This window comes from Toxotes jaculatrix, chromosome 6 (assembly GCF_017976425.1).
Source record: "Toxotes jaculatrix isolate fToxJac2 chromosome 6, fToxJac2.pri, whole genome shotgun sequence".
NCBI lineage: Eukaryota > Metazoa > Chordata > Actinopteri > Toxotidae > Toxotes > Toxotes jaculatrix.
Genome location: NC_054399.1, coordinates 1,007,085 through 1,026,543, shown reverse-complemented (window position 1 = coordinate 1,026,543; position 19,459 = coordinate 1,007,085). Strand labels below are relative to the sequence as shown.

At 41.9% G+C, this 19,459-nt stretch overlaps 1 protein-coding gene across 1 annotated transcript; it reads right to left on the bottom strand.

Annotated features, from left to right (window-relative positions):
• Positions 1–9,838: 9,838 nt before the first annotated feature.
• barhl2 (BarH-like homeobox 2) lies at positions 9,839–12,827 on the bottom strand. Its single transcript, XM_041040716.1, has 3 exons — positions 12,278–12,827; positions 11,320–11,545; positions 9,839–10,349 (listed from the first exon to the last, which is right to left on the bottom strand). Exons 1-3 carry the CDS (start codon positions 12,825–12,827, stop codon positions 10,037–10,039), a joined length of 1,089 nt encoding a protein of 362 aa, XP_040896650.1. The 3' UTR covers positions 9,839–10,036.
• Positions 12,828–19,459: the final 6,632 nt, after the last annotated feature.

Below are 19,459 nucleotides of genomic sequence, written 5' to 3'. Positions count from 1 at the left end.
CCTCTTTAACCATCAAAACAAACTACAAGCTTTGTCCCTCCCATGCAGCTGAAGAGGTGTCATGTGAGGCAAGCTTTCCTTTTCATTACAGATACGATTTGAGGAACATGCCACATTCCACTTTTGGAAAGAAGTCAAGACAGAAACTGACAGTATTGTTCTAGTATCAGCGTAGAAAAAAACAACAGGAAAAACAAACAAAAGCTTTGGCACTAAGGAGCTGTTCCAGGGATGATAACAATAAAAAAAAAAAAAAAGGAAAGGTGATCAATGCTGTTCTGGATTTTGATAACACATTGCTCATGGCTGAGACAAATGATGGAAATTCTTAAGGAGAGAGGGCCTGCAATATGCCAAATATGCTCCAAATTAGCCTTCAAGAACAACTCTCAGTGTGTATATGGAAGCTGTGAGTAAATAAAGGGCCAGCATAAATTACCTTCGGATGTCAATCGTGATAGCACACCCTGTTTTCTTTTTGTTATCGTGTCGCCTATTCGTCTCGCTGGCGGATGACATGAAATGAAAGTATTCTCTCTCTAGCACCACCAACAGTACTCAGAGCGCTTTCTGACACTTGAAAACGCTACGGGTTCGTGAAACCACAGCTGGGCCCCCACTGATTGGCTTGCACACAGGCTGCCACTAAACTTTCGCTGCTTGAGGAGTTGTCTGTGCCGGGACAGGTGGTGTTTATGCAGATGAATGAACACATTACTGTGTGCTCTTCCTTTTGGTTTAAACATTAGCGTTTCAAATGTGACAAATCAGATGTTCATCTCCTGCTATATGCAGCCATTGTGTATGTGCATGGAGACCTTTGTATATGAATTCCCGTAGGTGTTGATGTGCACATACATAAAGTATGGACAACGTATACAGCCTCAGACCGTGATATATTCAGTGAATTCTCTTTGAGTGTCTGATTCAGGTCTCGTCGCAGTAACATTAAAACCACTGCATAGTACATTTAGTTTATATTTCACATACACCAGAAATCAGATTTGCTGTATATTCTGATGGAAAGTAGAGGCTGGTTTTGCAGTATCTGGGGGCTTGAATGTATTTTTCATACAGCAGCTGAGCAGACACTAAGCTGCTGGGTGTTAAAATGGGTAATGTGAACACCCTGCAATTATCTCCCTATTATTGCACATATGTTGTGTCATAATTGGGCCTCCTCATTTCTTAGGAGTGGATATATGTGCTGAACAAACCTAAAGGTCATATGAGAAAAACAGTATTTCTGTCTGTGTAGGTTTGGAAAACTCGTGACATTCATTCTCTTTAAGGCAAAAACTAATGATTATTTTCATTATTGAATCATTGGCTGAATAATTTCTCAATTAACTTATTGTCAGAAAATAGCTAAAAATGTCCATCACAGTTCCCCAGAGTCATATGTCTTCATGTGTCTTGTTTTGTCCAATCAACAGCCCAACATCCAAAAATATTCAGGTTACTATCATTTCAGAAGCTCACGCTGGAGAAGTCTCTGCCTCTTTGCTTAAAAAGTTTCTTAAACGATAAACTGATTATCAAAATTGTTGCCAATTATTTTTTGATTAATCATCAGTTAATCAGCTCTTTGCATTCAAGGTCATTGCAGGATGGGTGGGACGGTTGAAAGCAGTATCACATAATTCAAAAGTGTTTCATACTTTTACAACAGAAATTATAAAAACGGTTTTTGGTTCATTTTTAATTAAAGCTGATTTTAAAAAAAAAACGGAATCATCATGCAGCCCTGTTTTTCATTCTATTCTTATTATACTCAAACGTTATAGTGACAAAACATAATGAGACCTGATGCTTTGTATACATATGTAAAAATGGCAGTGAAATGAAATCACTTGAAAATAAACGTTCTATAACAACGTGCATCAAAATCATAACAGGGTTTTTTTTATTCAACCAAAGTCCAAAAATGGATGAAAGGCCTGCTTGATGAGAAATAACAGATTAGACAGGACATTTATAGACTGAGGCCACGACTTTATGAAATGTTTGCTCCACTTGCAGTGAGCTGCTTTGTTTCTGCGACACTCTGTGCTGTGGGTGAGACACTAAAGTCCCTATTGTCTGAGTCAACTTGACCTGACCTAGCTGGTTAAGCTGAGGCATTGTGAACAGCAAATTGCTTCAACTAGGGGGGTAGCTGCTTTGTGTGGCTATGGGGAAAATAACCTTCTAAAAGCCCAAACCCATAGTTAATGCAGAGAAAGACCAGTTTTGTCCCTGGTAAAGCTCTGTTTATTTCCAACTGCCAGTGGAAAACACAACTATTGTTTCAGTGAACTGCTCTGACTCCCTTGGCAATCTGATCCTTCCTTATCCATTTAGCAACACTTTTAGCAATTCTAACTGTTTATGTACACGCATATGTTAAAGTTTCTCACCACTTTATGTGTATGAGATGTAGACATATGTCTGCGTATCCATGTGTTAGAAAGAGCCATTCCGATTCCTGCAGGAGACGACGGTTGTGAAATATCTCGAAATGCAGCGCCAATCAACAACTTGCATTCTGGCCTGAAGCCCGCAGCAGTAACGTGGTGAGAGGGCAGACAGTGCTTAGCACAAGCTCCTAATCACATTTCAGCGCTCGGCAGGCCCATGCTTGCACGTCGCAGGTACTTGTAAACTCCTATCGGTCCTTCTCTTCGCACCCAGTGTTGCTCTCAATGTCTTCAGCAAGTTGATCTGGAGACAGACTTAATTTAAAAATGTAATTAACTGTGCCATAACACAACCTCCGGCAAGTGCTCGCTGCTCAAACCAAAAACAAACAATCTGATGGAAATGAGTTAATGTCGCACTCGCTTTGCTGTTTTACTCGCTCCGGCCCTGTTTAGACAAGATTTCCTGCTGCTTCTCTATATATTATTTATCATTTATCATGAAGTCGGCTGTTATTTACACAGTTGTCCCAAACAATAGCAACAGATCCCTGTCTCACACTGTAATTCTTCATTATGTATATAACACTGTTGGTCTTTAATAGATGTGTTGTTTTCTTCAATAATGACAAAGAGCAACAAATGACAACTCTTGCCTTGTAAAACACACACACACACACACACACACACACACACACACACACACACACACACACACACACACACACACACAACAGATCAGCCGTGAAAACTATCACAAGCAGAATTACTGGTGATTTAGTCCAGACCAGTCCAAACTTGTATGATTGTCTGAACTGGGCACAGCTCTTGTTTGTGGTCTCCCACTGACTACCGAGTGGGCACAGAAGGGGGACAGCCTTTCTCTCCCCATAGGCCCACTGCCACCTCCTCATTTCCTGCTGGACCTCACCACTACACACCTCCCTGACTCTAATTACCACAGCGTTAGCTGCAGTTCCAGCAGCAGCAGCCGTCCTCCCCAGCAGCACCTTATCCCTGCAATGAACCACACCGCTAATTGTTCCATTACATCAACAATAACGCATCTTAAGAAGAACAAAAGAGAAAAAAAGAGAAAAGAAACACAGAGGTAAGGACTAACTTGACATGCTAATTTTCATTAACCCTGATCTTTCTGTTCTTTCATCATCCGCCCTCCTCCCCGTCGTCTTGCTCATACACGGTGGCGAAGCACTCAAATTATCCACAAGCATTCCAGCTATCACTAATTATCCAAAGAGTTCCTCATTAGGCTATTTCAAATCCAACCTTAGATCAACACTTACTCAGACCTCAGGGATTCTTGATTCCCAGCAGCAGTTAAACAAACAATCAGTTCAAAGGATCAGGTATTCTACTTTAAGAGGAGAAAAAAGCCAAGGGTAAACAACTGCTCATTTGAAAAGAAATGACTCCAGCAGCTCTCTGGCATGGACGCCCCAATCTATAATTCATTTTGCTCAAATACATTCGATTTCTCCTTAAATTGGGTCATTAAGTTATAAAAAGGTCTAAACAGAAGGGTGCTAGCTTAGCCCAGACTAAAGCTGGAGCTCTCTGCTGCCTCTGCTCAACTGTTCTCTTAAAACTGCTATAATCAATATTTTGTATGAACAGTAGATCAGATGACACCGATCAGACACAACATTAAAACCAGTTACTTGCTTTAATGTTGTGTCTGATTGGTGTGTGTGTGAAAAGGGAAATGACTGCAGTTACCCTCAGCTCTTCAGCGTCACAGCGACTCTCAGCTCATTGTTCTGGCTGTGGGTTCTGCAGCCTCGCTGTTCTGGTTCCATCTCACAGATCTCGAGGTGTTGTGCTCTCTGTCCACAGCAGGCTGCCGTCTGCAGTGCAAAGGCTCTAAAAACACATTGCACGCAGGCTACACAAATGAGCAAAGTCAGCTGCTAGCTGGTGAATCTAGTGGAGGAAGATGGTGGAGACCAAAAACAGAGACAAAACGAGAGTGAATTTTACATTTACCAGATGACAACATAATTCGTTAGCCACATCAACATAACATCTAATAATTTGCCAAATCTCCAAGTGATCACAATGTCAGTTACCACAGGTGCACACACAGGTGCACTGCACACTGATGTTTCCGACCTGTGGGCGAGGACGCAGAGCGGTCGCGAGATGATTGAATCTAAATTCTTTTTTTTTTTTTTGACTTGCTCTCAGATCTTTGCTTCTATCTTGTGAAATACTGTCGTGTCAATATTTCAGCTCTTTAAACTGAACTGCTCCCAGATTATAGCCATGCAACCTATAACAAGCAGGTATGGCCTCGGCCAGAGCTTTAGGTTGTGCACGGAGCTTCTGACACAACAGCTGGAAAAAGTGCTGAGTCGTTCAGACAGGCAGCAGAAATGAGATTTTCTATTCGTTTTCCATACTGACTCAATACTTTCCAAACACAAGGGCCACGAAGCAATCCAAGAATGGATTACTTGAAAGGATGTTTGCGAAGCACGTTACATCGTCCTTTGTTTCCCCTTACACAGGTAGACCCTAACACCAGTTCCTGTGTATGTTCCTTACAGAGTTACTGCTACTCCAACCAATCACAGGCATAATGTGCAGTAATTCCAACTGCTGCTCAGCCCCCATTCTCTCGAGCATACTCCCTTAATGTCAGCGCTGTGCTCTGTGAAACACCACCAGAATTTGAGTCTGTCACTTAAAATATAATGCCGTCAGATCTGTTACTTTAACCTTGAAGCAATTAGCTGTTGCTGAGCCGTAATGAATCCTGACATCGCTCTGCTGTGATGAAACCCCTAATTGCTCTGTAAAAATTGAAGCTTTTGACATCACTGCTGACAGACTTTTTTCTTCTTGGTTGTGCGGTCGCATGTGACGGCGCCTGGCTGAAACTTGAAAGGTAGCGGAGCTTCTCTGCCATCAGCTGTCCTGTCACTTGACAAAAAGAGAGAGGGAAACTGGCTGGATTTGCTGAAATGATGAGGCCATTTAAACTATGATATGTCGCAGCTATACGGCATCATTCAGTGGGACTGTTGCAGATGTCCGTGCTAGTCTCGGCTCTGCCGTGAGGTGGGTGTTTATGAGACGAGTGGATGGCTTACAGCCTCCATGTCAACAAGTCTGTTCACTGGTTCTTCACTGCTCTTAACAACCAAACTTTAGGAGCATTTTTAGTTAGGAAAAGCTATAAACCACTTTCTATCACAAATACTTCCTACCACTAATTTGTTAGTCAGGTAACACGATGCCAGGTCAGAGAGAACGGCAGCTCTGAGCACACAAGTAAAACTGTGGTTCATCGTCTTTGATAATCATGTTTATGTAAATTCATCTCTCAGCTGCTCAGAACCCTGACCTCTGTGCACGTTTAGTGCCTCGATAACAAAATAACTGTGAAACCCTTTAGTTTTTTTTAACATCCCACAGTTAAAATTCAAGTCAATTTGACATGTAACATGGAAAAATAACATCTACAGCATTATATTTGTTTTAGGTTCATTTATCACAAAATCTGCTCAGAAGCTGTTAGAAATGATACAGGATTTATTTTAATAAGCCCCAGAAATGTAATTTTAATAAGTTAAGAAAGCTAAAAAAAATCTGCTTCTTCTGACCCATAATGCTTCTATGAGCAAGTGCGATATTGCATCACACCTGTAAATGTTTTAGCATCTACATTAATACTAAAATAAATGCAAATGAATGCTAAAAAGATTTTCCCTTTTTTAGAGTTAAATATTTTAAGAGGTTGCACCCGGAGATGTCCGTGCTGTTTGGCTGACACTGAAACAATGTGTAGTGTTTTTATTCCCAACCATTATATTTTAGATATGAGGAGCAAACTGCTCCTCTTTGCATCATCTTGCACTTAGAGCTTAACACTTAATGTATATTTAGGATTTGGAAGTGGGCAAATTGGAAGCACACCCTCAGATTTTTTTTTTTTTCAGAGTGCTGATGATTAAAAAAAAAAAAAAGAAGAAGAAGAAGAAGTGTTCACTGAGAAAATATCAAAGCTTAACATCGAACTCTGTGTTTCTCTCAGGTTGGCTTTTATGTGTTTTGGACCAACTTGACGCATGAATGTGTTTTGTTGGTAAAAGCAGCGCAGCGCCAAACCCTGCTGTGTCCATCTGATGTATATTTCCAGTAGGAGCTATAATGTACAGTTTTTTTTTTAATGTGATCTGGTGAATAAACACTTGCTGGTCAAACCTTTATTATTCAGATTCTTTAAATTCTCCTGCAGGCTCCTAATGAAAAGCGAAGCTGCATCAACGCGCAGTCAGGGATGGGAACGGCCGACAGCAGCTGGTGATGATGCTGCACGCGAAGATGTATAGGAGAAGTTAGCGCGAAGATTTTTTTTTTTTTTTTTTTTTGGAAGCGGGGGGGCGGGGGGTAAATTTGTGTTTAGTGAGTGATGTAGGAGATGTGATAATGAGAGGCCAAGGAGAGCAAGTGTTACCTCATTATTGTAATGAAAAAGATATCCCACCATTACATCAGTTGGAAAAAGTGGCAATTAAAGTGCCCAACAAGGTTCCTCGAGGCAAGAAGAAGAAGAAAACGACTCTCTAAAGCCCATCTGTTCTGGATAATATGCGCCATGGAAAAGAAAGGCCTAATCCTCTTTATTCAAGTCTGCTGCCCTTTATTCCACCAGTGATTGGCTTTTCTCAAGTATTACTCATCTTCACCAAAACTCCGTTTGGCCTCAGCAGCGAATTCACACATAGCTGCAGTCCCAATAATAATAACGATAATATCATGTTTCATTTTCTATCAGGACAGTTTATTTTTTTTACGATGTTTCAGAAACTACGTTTATATTTTGCCGGTCAAAAAAAAATGTTCTCGCATTTTGACTTTTAACGTCTTTGAAAAAAATCTCCTCAACAACGAGATAAAAGGCTTAATAATAATAATAATAATAATAATAATAATAATAATAATAATAATAATAATAATAATAATGTTGCATTCATAGTGCCATTGACTGTGTCCATTCCAAATGCAGATCACGCCAGTCTGCCTCATGCTGCCAGTTTAACTCAGACTCACCGCGGCCCAGTTTAAACTGACTGAGATTTCAGCTTCTTTGTTTGAGATAGAAATCTGCGGATTTACTGAAAAATAAGACAAAACTCTGACCACAGCAAACGCCCGAAATTAGTAGGCAGTGTGAGATGGTAGCAGCCTATTAATTCAGTGCTGCTGTATGGCTTAGGCTATTATTAATGAACTGGAACAGCCCGCACAACCGCCGACACCCCCACCCCTCCCACCCGCAGAGTGCAATAAATAAATAATGCTGTAGAAGTCATGCATATGAACAACATGCGTCGGCACTATACTGCTGTAATGGGCAGAAGCTGTAGGGTCAATATGGTAGGCTAATATTTTTCAACATTGGCGATATAGGCCAGGGCTGTTTTCGCAATCATGTCCCGTTGCTTACAAGGCCTGCGCCCCGAACGCTTCCTCTGCAGCCCGGCGTGGCTTCGCTCGGTTGTTCATAGACCCAAAGCTTTAATGAGAATGGATATTGTATTTAGTGTAATTACTCTGAACCGTTCTGTACGAGGAGCGCGGCATTGCTGTGCTGCCAACAATAATTCTGGCCCTGCCTCAGCGATTTGGTTAAAAAGGGAAAAACGCATCGGTCCACGGAGCAACATGCACGCAGCAGAAAGTGAAGGCAGCGGGTCTGCTCTGCACCAAACGACCGAGAGAAGTGTCCATGCAGAGGATGACAAGCAGGCGGCTTAAACGGGCTCCATTAACATGTGTTCAAAGTATTAGGAAGCAGCTAAACTTAAGCCTGTGTTTACTGCTTCCACCGGTAAAATGACACGGCTGTCATATGTTTCTGGCTGTCTGCGGGCTTTAACATGCGTGTGCATATGAGCATGCACCAGCCCGCTTTGCTTAGAAGGAAAAAAAAAATCAGGACCTTCCATTAAAATGCAGCAGTGCTGTCTCCTGCTCTAATATGAGCTGAGTGAAAATATCAGAAACAAACAAGCAAAAACAATCGCGCATGAAATTTGCAGAATTTTCTATCTACAGAAACATTTGAAAGGTTTCCTATAATTAAATATGTAGGGCTCCTGAAGGTTTGCGTGCATTGCTCATATTTTATAAACCAGCAAAGGTCAGTTTAGCTCCGTGTAATAAGCAAAGGGTTCAAAGAAAAGAAAGTCAAATAAACGAGCCCCGAGGCGTTAATTCACACGCTGCGCCTCCTCGGCACATTCTCCGCAGTGCGCGCTTATAGGAGGATAAATACAATCACAGTATTTTGATCAGGTTTCATTTCAGGCCCGGGCTCTGTGTGTGTTTGCTCCTGAAGCAGCTTCACTCCGCAGTAACGAAGCATAAAGAAAAACACGCGTGGGATCACAGGAAATCAGCAGTGTTTTAAAAAGGTGCTAAAGCAACAATTTAAAATGGCACTAAGGAAAACCATGTGCACTACGACCACAGGAGAAACAAGTCCACTAACAGATACTGGTTATTGGGAATGAGCAGATTTTTCTCTTGCAGGCTTCTTGTTCTGATCCTGATCCTGATCGCTCACGCTGAGAAATTCAGGCTTATTGTCTGCTGTGCTCCCAGGGAACAGCTGCTAAGCCAAGGCCACATTCCCAGTGTACCCGACTCATCAAAACCATTCATCCCACCACCAATCAGCTGCTGCGCATCCATATGTATATGTGCTGGTAAACATAAATATAAAGGCGTGGACACTGACCTCCAGTCGGTGATCACTAGTTTGAAACTAAATGAAATATCCTTGAATTTAAAGACCATATGCTCCGATTAAAAATGATTTACGTTGATCCATTTATGTCATAAAGATTATGTCCGCCTGTAAAAAAGGGCGAACTGAGATTATGTGTTAGTCACCACTAAAATTCATGGTCGGTCAAAATATAATATAATACACACTACATTTCTCTGTAAAAAAAAAAAAAAAGAAAGAAAGAAAGAAAGAAAGAAAGAAAAAAGAAAAAAGAAATTACTAAATTAAATTAAAAGCCACTGAATAAATGTCAACAATTTTTATAATTTCCAAAATAAGTTTAGTTACTGAGCTATTTGCTATTTCGATGAACGTACTAATCCAATACCCAGTTAATAATCCATATTATTAGATCATCGATAAATTCATTATTTGGTTAAAATAGTTTCGAGATTTTTGAATTTTCTTCCTGTTGCATTTTTAAAAAATGAAAATTTTCGGGTTTCAATAGAAGCATCTGCAAATCAATTAGTATCATTACTTCTTTATTCATTCCGTTCTTCTCCATCTAATAAACTTTATAAGTTTATTTGCTAATGTAAGTGTATTTGTACAAAAGACAAACAAACAAACAATCAGACATGGGCAGTCCTCCTGGTCTGTCTCGGCCCGGACAGAAAGTCTTTAGGACTGGGCTTAGGCTATTTGGGCCTATATTAAATACCTCCTTTACTTCTGTAAAATGTCTTTAAATGGGTCTTTCTGAGGGGAGGGGGGAGACAAAAAGTCCTGCAAAGTGGTTCCGATGCAGTTACTCACATCACGTGTTCAACCAGGTTTCTGGTCATCGTCATTTCTCGTCTTATTTCGCGTTTTATCGCGGATGCGGTGTGCCGGGCATGGGGTTAGACAGGGGGTTTAGTGCCGGTTGCCCCCCCGGCCCAAGGCCATGAATGAGCACCCTCGGGACAAGAGGTCTCTGGAGACTGGGATGCGGCGTAGAAGGAGTCCGGTACATACTGCTGTACATGGCTGCGGCCGCCGCGGCCGCCGTCGTGCTGTCCACGGTGCCCAGCAGGCTCGGGTGGTAGAAATAGGGCGACGGGAACATTCTCTGTAAGGCCGAGTAGTTTCCTGCTTCAGCCAGGAGCTCTAATCCGACCGCCGTCTGCCTCTTCCACTTCGTCCTGGAAATCAGATCAAAATACAACAGATGAATTATTTAATCTCTTCGCTCTCTTACTAATTCCCCGAACGCGCCTTTAATTGGTTTGCAGAGGCCTAATTATTGCAGGCACGAATTTACGGTTCAGGTTTAATTAGGCAAAAAAAGAGAAAATATCAAGACACCAGTCTGAGCTCGTCTTCATGATATACACCTGGACCAGACCCGGGAAAAGTGCTAATGTATCTGCTCTGGAATCCAGTATTCAGATCAGCCTTTATTTTGAAGAGCAGCGGATAAAATGTAAAAGTTGCAGGAAATTAAAAGAAGTTCTGCGGAGGAAGAATTATTTTTTTTTTTAACTAAAGGATATTTCAGCAATGACACCAAGAGAAAAGCTGCACTTCTAAAAAATTAAATATATGCATCGATTAACCGTTTAAATATAATGTGAGCAGTGGGTTTTAATGAAGCTGTAAACAAAAAATAACTTTTAATAACAATGGATAATTTCAGGAAATTTGTATTGTTGTTTTCTGTATAATACATGACAGGAATTATAAATGTGTCAAAATAAAACTTTATTCATTTATTCACCAAATAAAATAAAATAAAGACTTTTCTGTTTTTTTTCTCTTAAACTACAAATGCAGAGAATCCTCTGACCATCACAGGGAAAGTGGCTTTTTCCTGTATTTCCTCTGTGACTGTTTAGGAATGGTGAGTAAACGTGTTGCCAAAATAAAGGCCTGTCAAAGGTGTGAAACGTGAATTAGAAAGGCTGAAAAAAAGAATTCCTGTTGAATGTGACAGTAAACTGAGGGAACATGAATCACATGTTCAGAATCATTTTTAAATGATCAAAATGTCTCAGTTTGGATCCAGGTGCTTTTAATTCTGCTCTAATAAAGAGTCTTTTCTTTTTTTTCCTCGCAGCACCTGGACGGTGACGTGCTCCTGTGTGTGCTCTGAATGAGGAGCAGGTTACCTACCGTCTGTTTTGGTACCAGGTCTTGACTTGTGTGTCTGTCAGGTTGAGAGCCGCGGCCAGGTCCATGCGGTCCTGCACGCTGAGGTATTTTTGTCGCTCAAAGCTCCTCTCCAGCTGGTTCAGCTGGTGGTCGGTAAAGGCTGTCCGTGCTTTGCGAGGTTTTTTCGTGCGCACCGGTGGACTGTCTCTGCTACTGGAGATTTCCCGGTCACCTTCCTCTTTCGTCCCTTAAGAACACAGAACAAGGCGGAGGAATTAGAGCAGCAGTTAAACAGGTTGGGCCTATTTGAAAAATGATTCTCTTATTGTACAACATTTGATACAGTCTTCTTTTTAATGCTGAGTCCGTAAAAACAGCTAAATAAAAACCACCGGGAGTCTGTGTCTGCTCAGAGTCTCCGAGCTTCCACTCAAACTTTCACCAACTTCAACAAATACTTGCGCAAAGTGATGCACGCGGACACGTGTGGCAGAGCAACACGAGGAATTTGTGTGAATTTGTCACCTGAAGTTTTTTGGGTGCTTTTGCTTGAGAAAACGTGAAATCAATATGTCAATCCATCTCTATCTGTGGCTGTTCCTCAGTGCGCCGTGATCCCCCCTCCAGGAACAACAATAATCTCTCTAATTGACCCACTAGGGAGGCCCCGCGCGCGGGGAACATCACCAGGCTTACATCTGTTTTCACATCTATTAGACTAATAACGGAAGCTCGAGACAAAGAGTCAGACTGTAAAACATTACTACGATTATTATTATTATTATTATTATTATTATTATTATTATTATTATTATGTACATGTTAATTACATTCATGCCTATACTAGTGTTACTTGGCTACATTAGTGTAGCCTGTAACACCTCCACTGTATTTCACTGCCTGCCAGTTTTAGTGAACCCCCACAGTGAGCTGCCTACACCGCGTGTTTCTCAGATCACTCTGACCTTTGCGCTCTTACCGTTGCATTTCATTTCACTTTGAATGTCGTCTCTTTTGTCCAGCTTGCTTCTGCTTTCGTCTTGTTCCAACTTGGGCCTGAAGCCGTCCGGAGCCGTGGCACTTTCTGGTTTTGGTGTGTGATGGGGTGAGGATACACTGGTGCTGTAAGGTGCGCAGGCTGCCAGCGGTTTACTGTCGCCTAAAATGTCTTTGATTAAAAACGAGGAGGTGGCAGTCCTCGGGGCGCAGCCGGCCCCGGCGAGCGGCTGCTGCTGAGGCGACAGCGGCAAACTCTGCGGCTGGTTGTGGTGATGGTGGTGATGCTGAAGGCTGTCCTGGACCAGATGCGGATCGGCGGCGTGCTCCATGGTGACCGAGATGGGGGATGAGGGGGCTGTTCCCACAGTGTCTATCTCCGAGCATGGTGAAGGGGTTGCCTGACTCCTGAAATCCGCTGTCCTGCTGTCGCCGAGCCGAAAATCTCCGTTCATGAGCACGGGGTTACCAGAGTTAGAGGCGCTGGATAAAATAGTGTCTATCCCAAAACTCGACCCGCTGGATCCTTCCATATTAAGAAAGCAGTGAAGAAGTCTTCATAACAACAGTGAGATGCCTCTCCCCCGGCGCAAATCAGAAGAAAGTCAGCCAAATGAACACGGAGTTACGAAAATTAAAAAAAAATAAAAATTAAAAAAGGAAAAGAGTTGACAAATAAACCCAGAGAGACACGAAATCCACGTTTACGAGCGGCTCAGAGTGCCTGTGGTCCAAGATGTTACATTCAGTGAAAATGCGGAAAAGCAAAGTGTGGGTCTGCGTAGTCCACGTCCCTTTTTGTGTTTGGATGTTGAACTTTGTGTTAAAAGTTGAGGCGTATAGAGAGATATACATAGGGCTGACTCCTCGACACCAGGCTCCCCCTTTTTGCTGCTAATCGCTCCAGTGTTGCTCTACAATGACTTCCTATACTGACGTCACGGCCCACGGCGAGGGGGAATTAATATTTTCTCCTTTATAATAAACACCCGACGCCTTTTCTCTCTCCCCCCACCTCCCTCCGCTGCCATTGGCTCACATCCTGACCGGCTGCGGCACCTCACCAATCAGGGAGTTGTTTCTTTATCTAGACAGTTCAAGCCAGCCATTGAATTGAGTTTAATTCTAGTACAGCTCTTTAAAAAAGGAGGAAAAAAACGTGCATGTGCTTTAAGGCCACGCTGGAAACATTTTCTATGAAATATCTGAGCTGCGACAGAAAAGACTGAGGAAGTGGAAAATAAAAAATAGAAGAAGAAAAAAAAAAACATTTCAGAGCTCTAAATAATTTGATAAAGTCTAAGTAAAAGGCAGAAACCCACAGTGGCAGAACAGCAGTTCCAGCACATCGTAGGATAAATTATAAACCTTTTCTTTCTTCATTGAACTTTATTTATTTTTATTTTCCGGAATTTATTTAGTCAGATTTTTCAGAGCCTAAAGCTGTGAGTAATAGTTTAAAAGTTGCTTAACTTGGTCAAATTTCAGAGTTGATTTTAATTAAAAAAAAAAAAAAAAAAAAAAAAAAAACTTATTTCGGAAAAGAAAAAAAAGTTATTCAGAAGCTGAAAATCAGGCCCTGATCGCGCCCTGATCACTGCGGTGTCACGGTGGCGTCTATCGTTCTGGGTCTAATCTGAGAGCCGCAGGTCGACATATTCAGGAATGGGGAGGAGTGGTGGTGACTGTCATGACAGCGCATCTTGTTAATAACCATGTCATCCTAATTAGTAAAGTAATTATGAGGTGCTAATGAGCGTTCAAAGGCAGAAGAAATTCAGCACTTTCCTCCGACGTGGGTTTGAAGGATATGGAGGAAAATGTGCGGCGCGTTCAGCTGACAGAGCGTCAGAGAGGCTGCGGGTCTGTGTGCACACACTCTGGATGATGTCTGTTCATGGGAAATGCCACTTCTCTCACAGAGGTGAATGTTTGCTCCTGCCCCACTTTTTTTTTCTCGGACGTGTTGTTTCTTATTTCTATCAGATGGATTTTTTTCTCCACAGCTTCCGCACTTTTTTTGTTTTTTCCCGGAATTTGGGAATAAATCATCGAAGGGATTCAGCTTTTATTATTATTAATATTATTATTATTATTACTATTATTTTCTCTTTCTTCCTCTCCAGCAGGCTGAAGATGAAGATGATGCTGATGATGATGATTAGATGTGAGACGGATGCTCTTGTTCTCGCTGCACAGAAATCCGGACCTGTGGGTTTGTTTGATTTCATTGTTCATTTTTTAAAATTGCAATTTATCCAGGAGCTTTATTAGTTAAAAATCCGCTTATTTATTGATCTTTGCAGAACGTTCTCAACAAATGTATTTTAAGCATTAGAAAAAAAACGCACTTCATTTTATTAGAGAATAACTTGTCTGTTTTTCGCCGTTTATTTTCTCTGAATTGTTAAATGGCTGCAGCACAAAATAAAAACCTTCAACTTTTAGAAATAATTTAAATCTTTTTAATCAACCTCTCATTAAGAATCTGAATATTTTGAGTGTTCACGTGTGTTAAAACATTTACTGTTCCTCATATTTTTTTATTTATTTGAGTCAATTAAGAAATGATTTTAATAATAATTCTAAGAAACTGAATAAAAAAAAGAAAGAGCCTATTTAGCATCAGACATTAAACATAATACATTTAATGTCTGTTAGTTTAACGTTTTTAAATGAAATGTGTGAGAACAGAACAGAACAGTGAGCTGTCCTTTCTCTGCTGCAGACTCTCTCCTCTCACTGGATGCTGCAGAGTCTGAGCACAAGGCGGCGACAAAGCGAGGACAGAGTCTGCAGCAGACCGAGGCCTCGGCTGCCCTTTAACGCCAACCGGCTCACAGCTCAGCCACAGAAGCTGGTATTAAATTATCAGGGACGTCAAGCAGCCGTGAAGCAGTCAGACATTAATGAAGCTGCGTCTGAAACAGTCATTAAAAACAAGATCATAACAGCAACACGCCACACATGCAGCAGACATGATCTCCACCGCGGAGAGCCAATTAGAAGCTGCTGTCCACAGAATCGGGCCTTTTCTAAACCTTATTCCCGACAAATCGCTCAGATCGGATCAAAGCGATGCTTAAACATGTCAGTCAATGTGTGGAGAGCCGCGCGCGCTGCTCATCAACCGAAAACAGGAACAATCAATCGCTTTATTGGCTTTAAGGCACCGCAGGAGCAAAGTGAGCGCTACCAGTTAGAGGATCGTCTTATTGGCCTCAGCTGATGGTCGATGATGGGACGCTGTAACTGTGGCTGGCACCATATTGATTCACCGGCGGCTTCGCGTGTAAGCTGTCACTTCACCGCTGGCGACCTTTAGGTTGCACAGTTACCGCGTTTACACAGAGACACCCCGCATTTAGACCGTCAGTCACTGCGGGGCAGAGGCTGGACGAGCCGGAGAGACGAGGGGAGAGACGAGGGGACAGACGAGGGGACAGACGAGGGGACAGACGAGGGGACAGAGGGATGGAGTCTGAATACAAGTTTTAAAAAAAGAATTAGAAAAGACACGGCGAAGGAGGAAATACGTTTCCGGAGGTTTGTGACAGAAACGTCGCCTCACTGTAAAATGAGAGAGTGATGTGTTCACTGCCCTATGATAGTTTACACACAGGTTTTAAACTACATGTGACCAGTGTCATTAAAAGCAGAATCAGTCAGAATGTGTGAGAGGCCATCAGCGACTGTTTGGACCAGAATATTAAAATTAAAAAAATATTTTTCTAACGAGCTTCTGACTTAATTTTTCTTTCTTTTTTATTTGCATAAAATTAAAAATACTTTTGAAACATCAGCTTCTCATAACCTGATACGACTGGATTTTTGAATTGAATTGAAACTGTCAGTGTTCATCTTCTAACTTACAATAAAAAGTGAAAACAAAAACCTCCATATTAAGTTTGTTATCCCGGTCACATGATCCAACACAGACACACTGAATAACTAAAAGGTGCTGATTATTCAGAATGAATCACTGAGGAAAAATCATGGATGATCCTGATGAATCTGAAGCAATAAACCAAACGTTTGTATCTGAAATTAGAAAGAAGTGTGACTCCTGTGTAAAGTACTGCTCTCATCAGCTCATACTGCTGTAATGTCACAGCAGTGGCACACGAGGACTCGGGTCCAAAGTGTTGCTGACCACCTCACCCGAGCCCTGCTGTCCTCGGCAGATGGTCAGGGAATTCTATCGATCGTGAGCTGCAAAGGGACAAGCTCACTGACAGCATGCATGATTTCTAGTTACTTAAAAGTCAGAAGATCACTGTGACTCATCGAACTTGTATCGCCCGGATGTCACGTCTGTGAAGTGGTCGATAGACAAAGCAGGAGAAATGCATTTGTTAAAGGCTAAAGAGGCGAGTTGAAGGAAGACAGGTGAAAACAGGAAAGGTAACCGGGAGGTTACTGTACACACAGAAGCTCCTTCCAGAAGCTTCCAACAACTGACACACAAGTTCAGACAGAATGAAAAGTTCTTCATCAGCACAGATTACTCCAGAGAATTAGAGATTAAATTTAAAAGGCTCCTGATGAGCACTCAGTGACCTCTGACACGTCCTGAAATAAAGTTCAACTTTTAGAAGCGACAACACTCAGAGAAATTTTCTTTGCTCAGAAAAGACCAACGTTTCTGTTCAGTCTCGCGCTGTGACAGTGTTGACCAACATTATTATGTGTCATTTCCTGCACAGCATGTATTCACCCAGGGTTTGGTTTGGTTTGGAAACTGATTCTAACAACCTGAATTTTACTTGCAAACTATTTAGTGTTGTAGCAGCTAAGACAACAGTTTGCTAAAGTCCGACCTCTGATCAGGTCGAACGAAGATCCAGATGTGGCTGTTAATCTCAGACATCAGCTCACAAGTAATTCAGCTTATATTTTAATCCCTTTTATTTTCTTAATTAATTAATTTAAATTAAGTTAATTAATCAAGAATCAATTTAGGTTTTGTTAAATGGTTTATAGCACATTATGATGCAGCTGCTTTCAGATAGAAAAATATTGTGTCTACTCCTGTATGTGGCAGGAGATAGAACTTTTACTGCTTTATAACCAGTTAGTGACTGATGACAGTTTAACATAGCTGTAATCAGATTTTCAGGTTACATGTGTTTTATTTATTAGAAGTTATGAAGCATTTCTATGAGGAAATCTGAGGCACGTTTCAAACCTTTGAGCCTGAAGTTTCATTCAGTGTTTAACATAAGGTCCACTCACTGGATTTCCTCAGGGGCTTTCAGCAGCATCTAAAGGCCTTCATCAGCAGACAGAGCTCAGTCGTCACAGAGTGTGAAGATATAATTATAAATACATGCATTTTGTCCCTAGTGTTAATAAAGGCTCTGTGTAAATTCAGACGCAGCAGATCACTGACCGGGTTTAAAGTAAACGGTAAACTGGTCAGTTATTAACACCACATCCGTCTGTTGTAGTTTGTGTCCTGCTGAAGCATCGGTGTGGTGGACGCTGTGATAGCTGGTGGGGGGGAGGGGGGGCATTCACACCAATTATTCTCTAATGTGAGTACATTAGTGATCAGACTACACAGGCAGGACAACCTGCTCCTCCTCTGGCAAACAGATAACACTTTTCATTTCAGAGCGATGGAAAAAGGCTAAGATGGTGTGATGACGGGAATCAAATTTCAACGCAAAGTTACATCCGAGGAGCTTTGGAATTAAAGGCTGCGGCGTGAGAGCGGTCTGACATTTAGGACGGACGCACTGTATATTATTCCAACCTCTAAACGTCACTTCTACTCAGGCAGTAATGAAACATGTGACATTCAAGTTCAATTTAAAGTGCAGGTTAGTATTATTCTGCCATACAATTCAAAATATGATAAAACAGGATGGAGAGTGAATCTGCTTCTATTCATCAGGGGTTAGCACACTGGGCTTTAACATTCCTGGTTTGTTATGAGAATAAAATACCCTAAAAATCACACGCCACTGTGTAAGTCTTTGGTTTTTTGGGGGGTTTTTTTTATGCTGCCACGACAAATATTCAAGGAAAGCAACGTCACTGCATAGGATTCTATTTTTTCCTGCTTCTCTCTGAGGTACATGATCAGAAACGCTCAGGGAGAGGAGAACACATTGATTTGAGTGTGTTCCAAACGCAGACTGGCCCTGACAAGGTTGTTATAACAGTCGGAGGGGTCTATACAATCACTTAATTACCAAAGCTGTCAGTCAAAGAGGGTCGCTGCTGGCTCCATCCATGGCTGCGAGCGGCGTTCCACTAGCAGCCTCCCTGAGTGATTGATCCATGCTGATGGCATCGCAAAAATAATTACAACTCGTCTCCTGATGTGTGATTCCATACCACATTCACGCTTCACGAAGGTAATCGGGGGGATCAGGAGGGGTCAGTGCCATTTCCTATTACCTGAAGTCCAAGCAAAAGGGTAAAACAATGCAAACAGAGTGAGGCAAGGAGAAAAGGCGGAGGAGGGAGGGGGTGCGGAGGGGAGGGGAGGGGCGGGGGTGAGGCCGATGGACATTACGAATAGCTGAGGAAGCTTGTGTGCACTTTGTCAAACTGTGCTGTGATTTTTTTTTTTTCCTTTTCTCCCCAGAGCCAGAAACAGCACATACTGTAGCAGATTGATGGTGTCCAACACGGGGTAATGGAAATCCAAAACAATCACTGGGTCATTAAGTTGACTGGCATCACAATCGTCAAGCTGTTGGAGGCTAAACGGGGAGGGCTGCGACTCACTCACGAGAGTCTGCTTCGCTTTCAACGGAGAAATCAGCTCGAAACCTCAAACCTGTGGTGAAGTTTGGCTGCAGCTGCACATCTGCACAGGCCTCCACACACACACACTCACACTCACACACTCACACACACACACACACTGCCCAGCACTGGACAGAATCACAAACCCCTGAAAGCTTTCAGCAAAACATGAAACTCGTGAAATCCTGAAACATTTCCTCTTTTTTCCTGGAAAATTAGTCTGACTTAAAGAAAATATGGTGTCCAGTACGTTCAAGTCTCAAAGCAACTGCCAGTTCTTCTCATTCTGAGTGTGTAACTGTGAAAATCGCAGCATACAAGTGAACAAATCGCTGTGAAGCTGTGTGAGCAAACTAACTTTCAGCTGAAACTACGGAGAATTTTCTCTCTCATAACTGTGCCG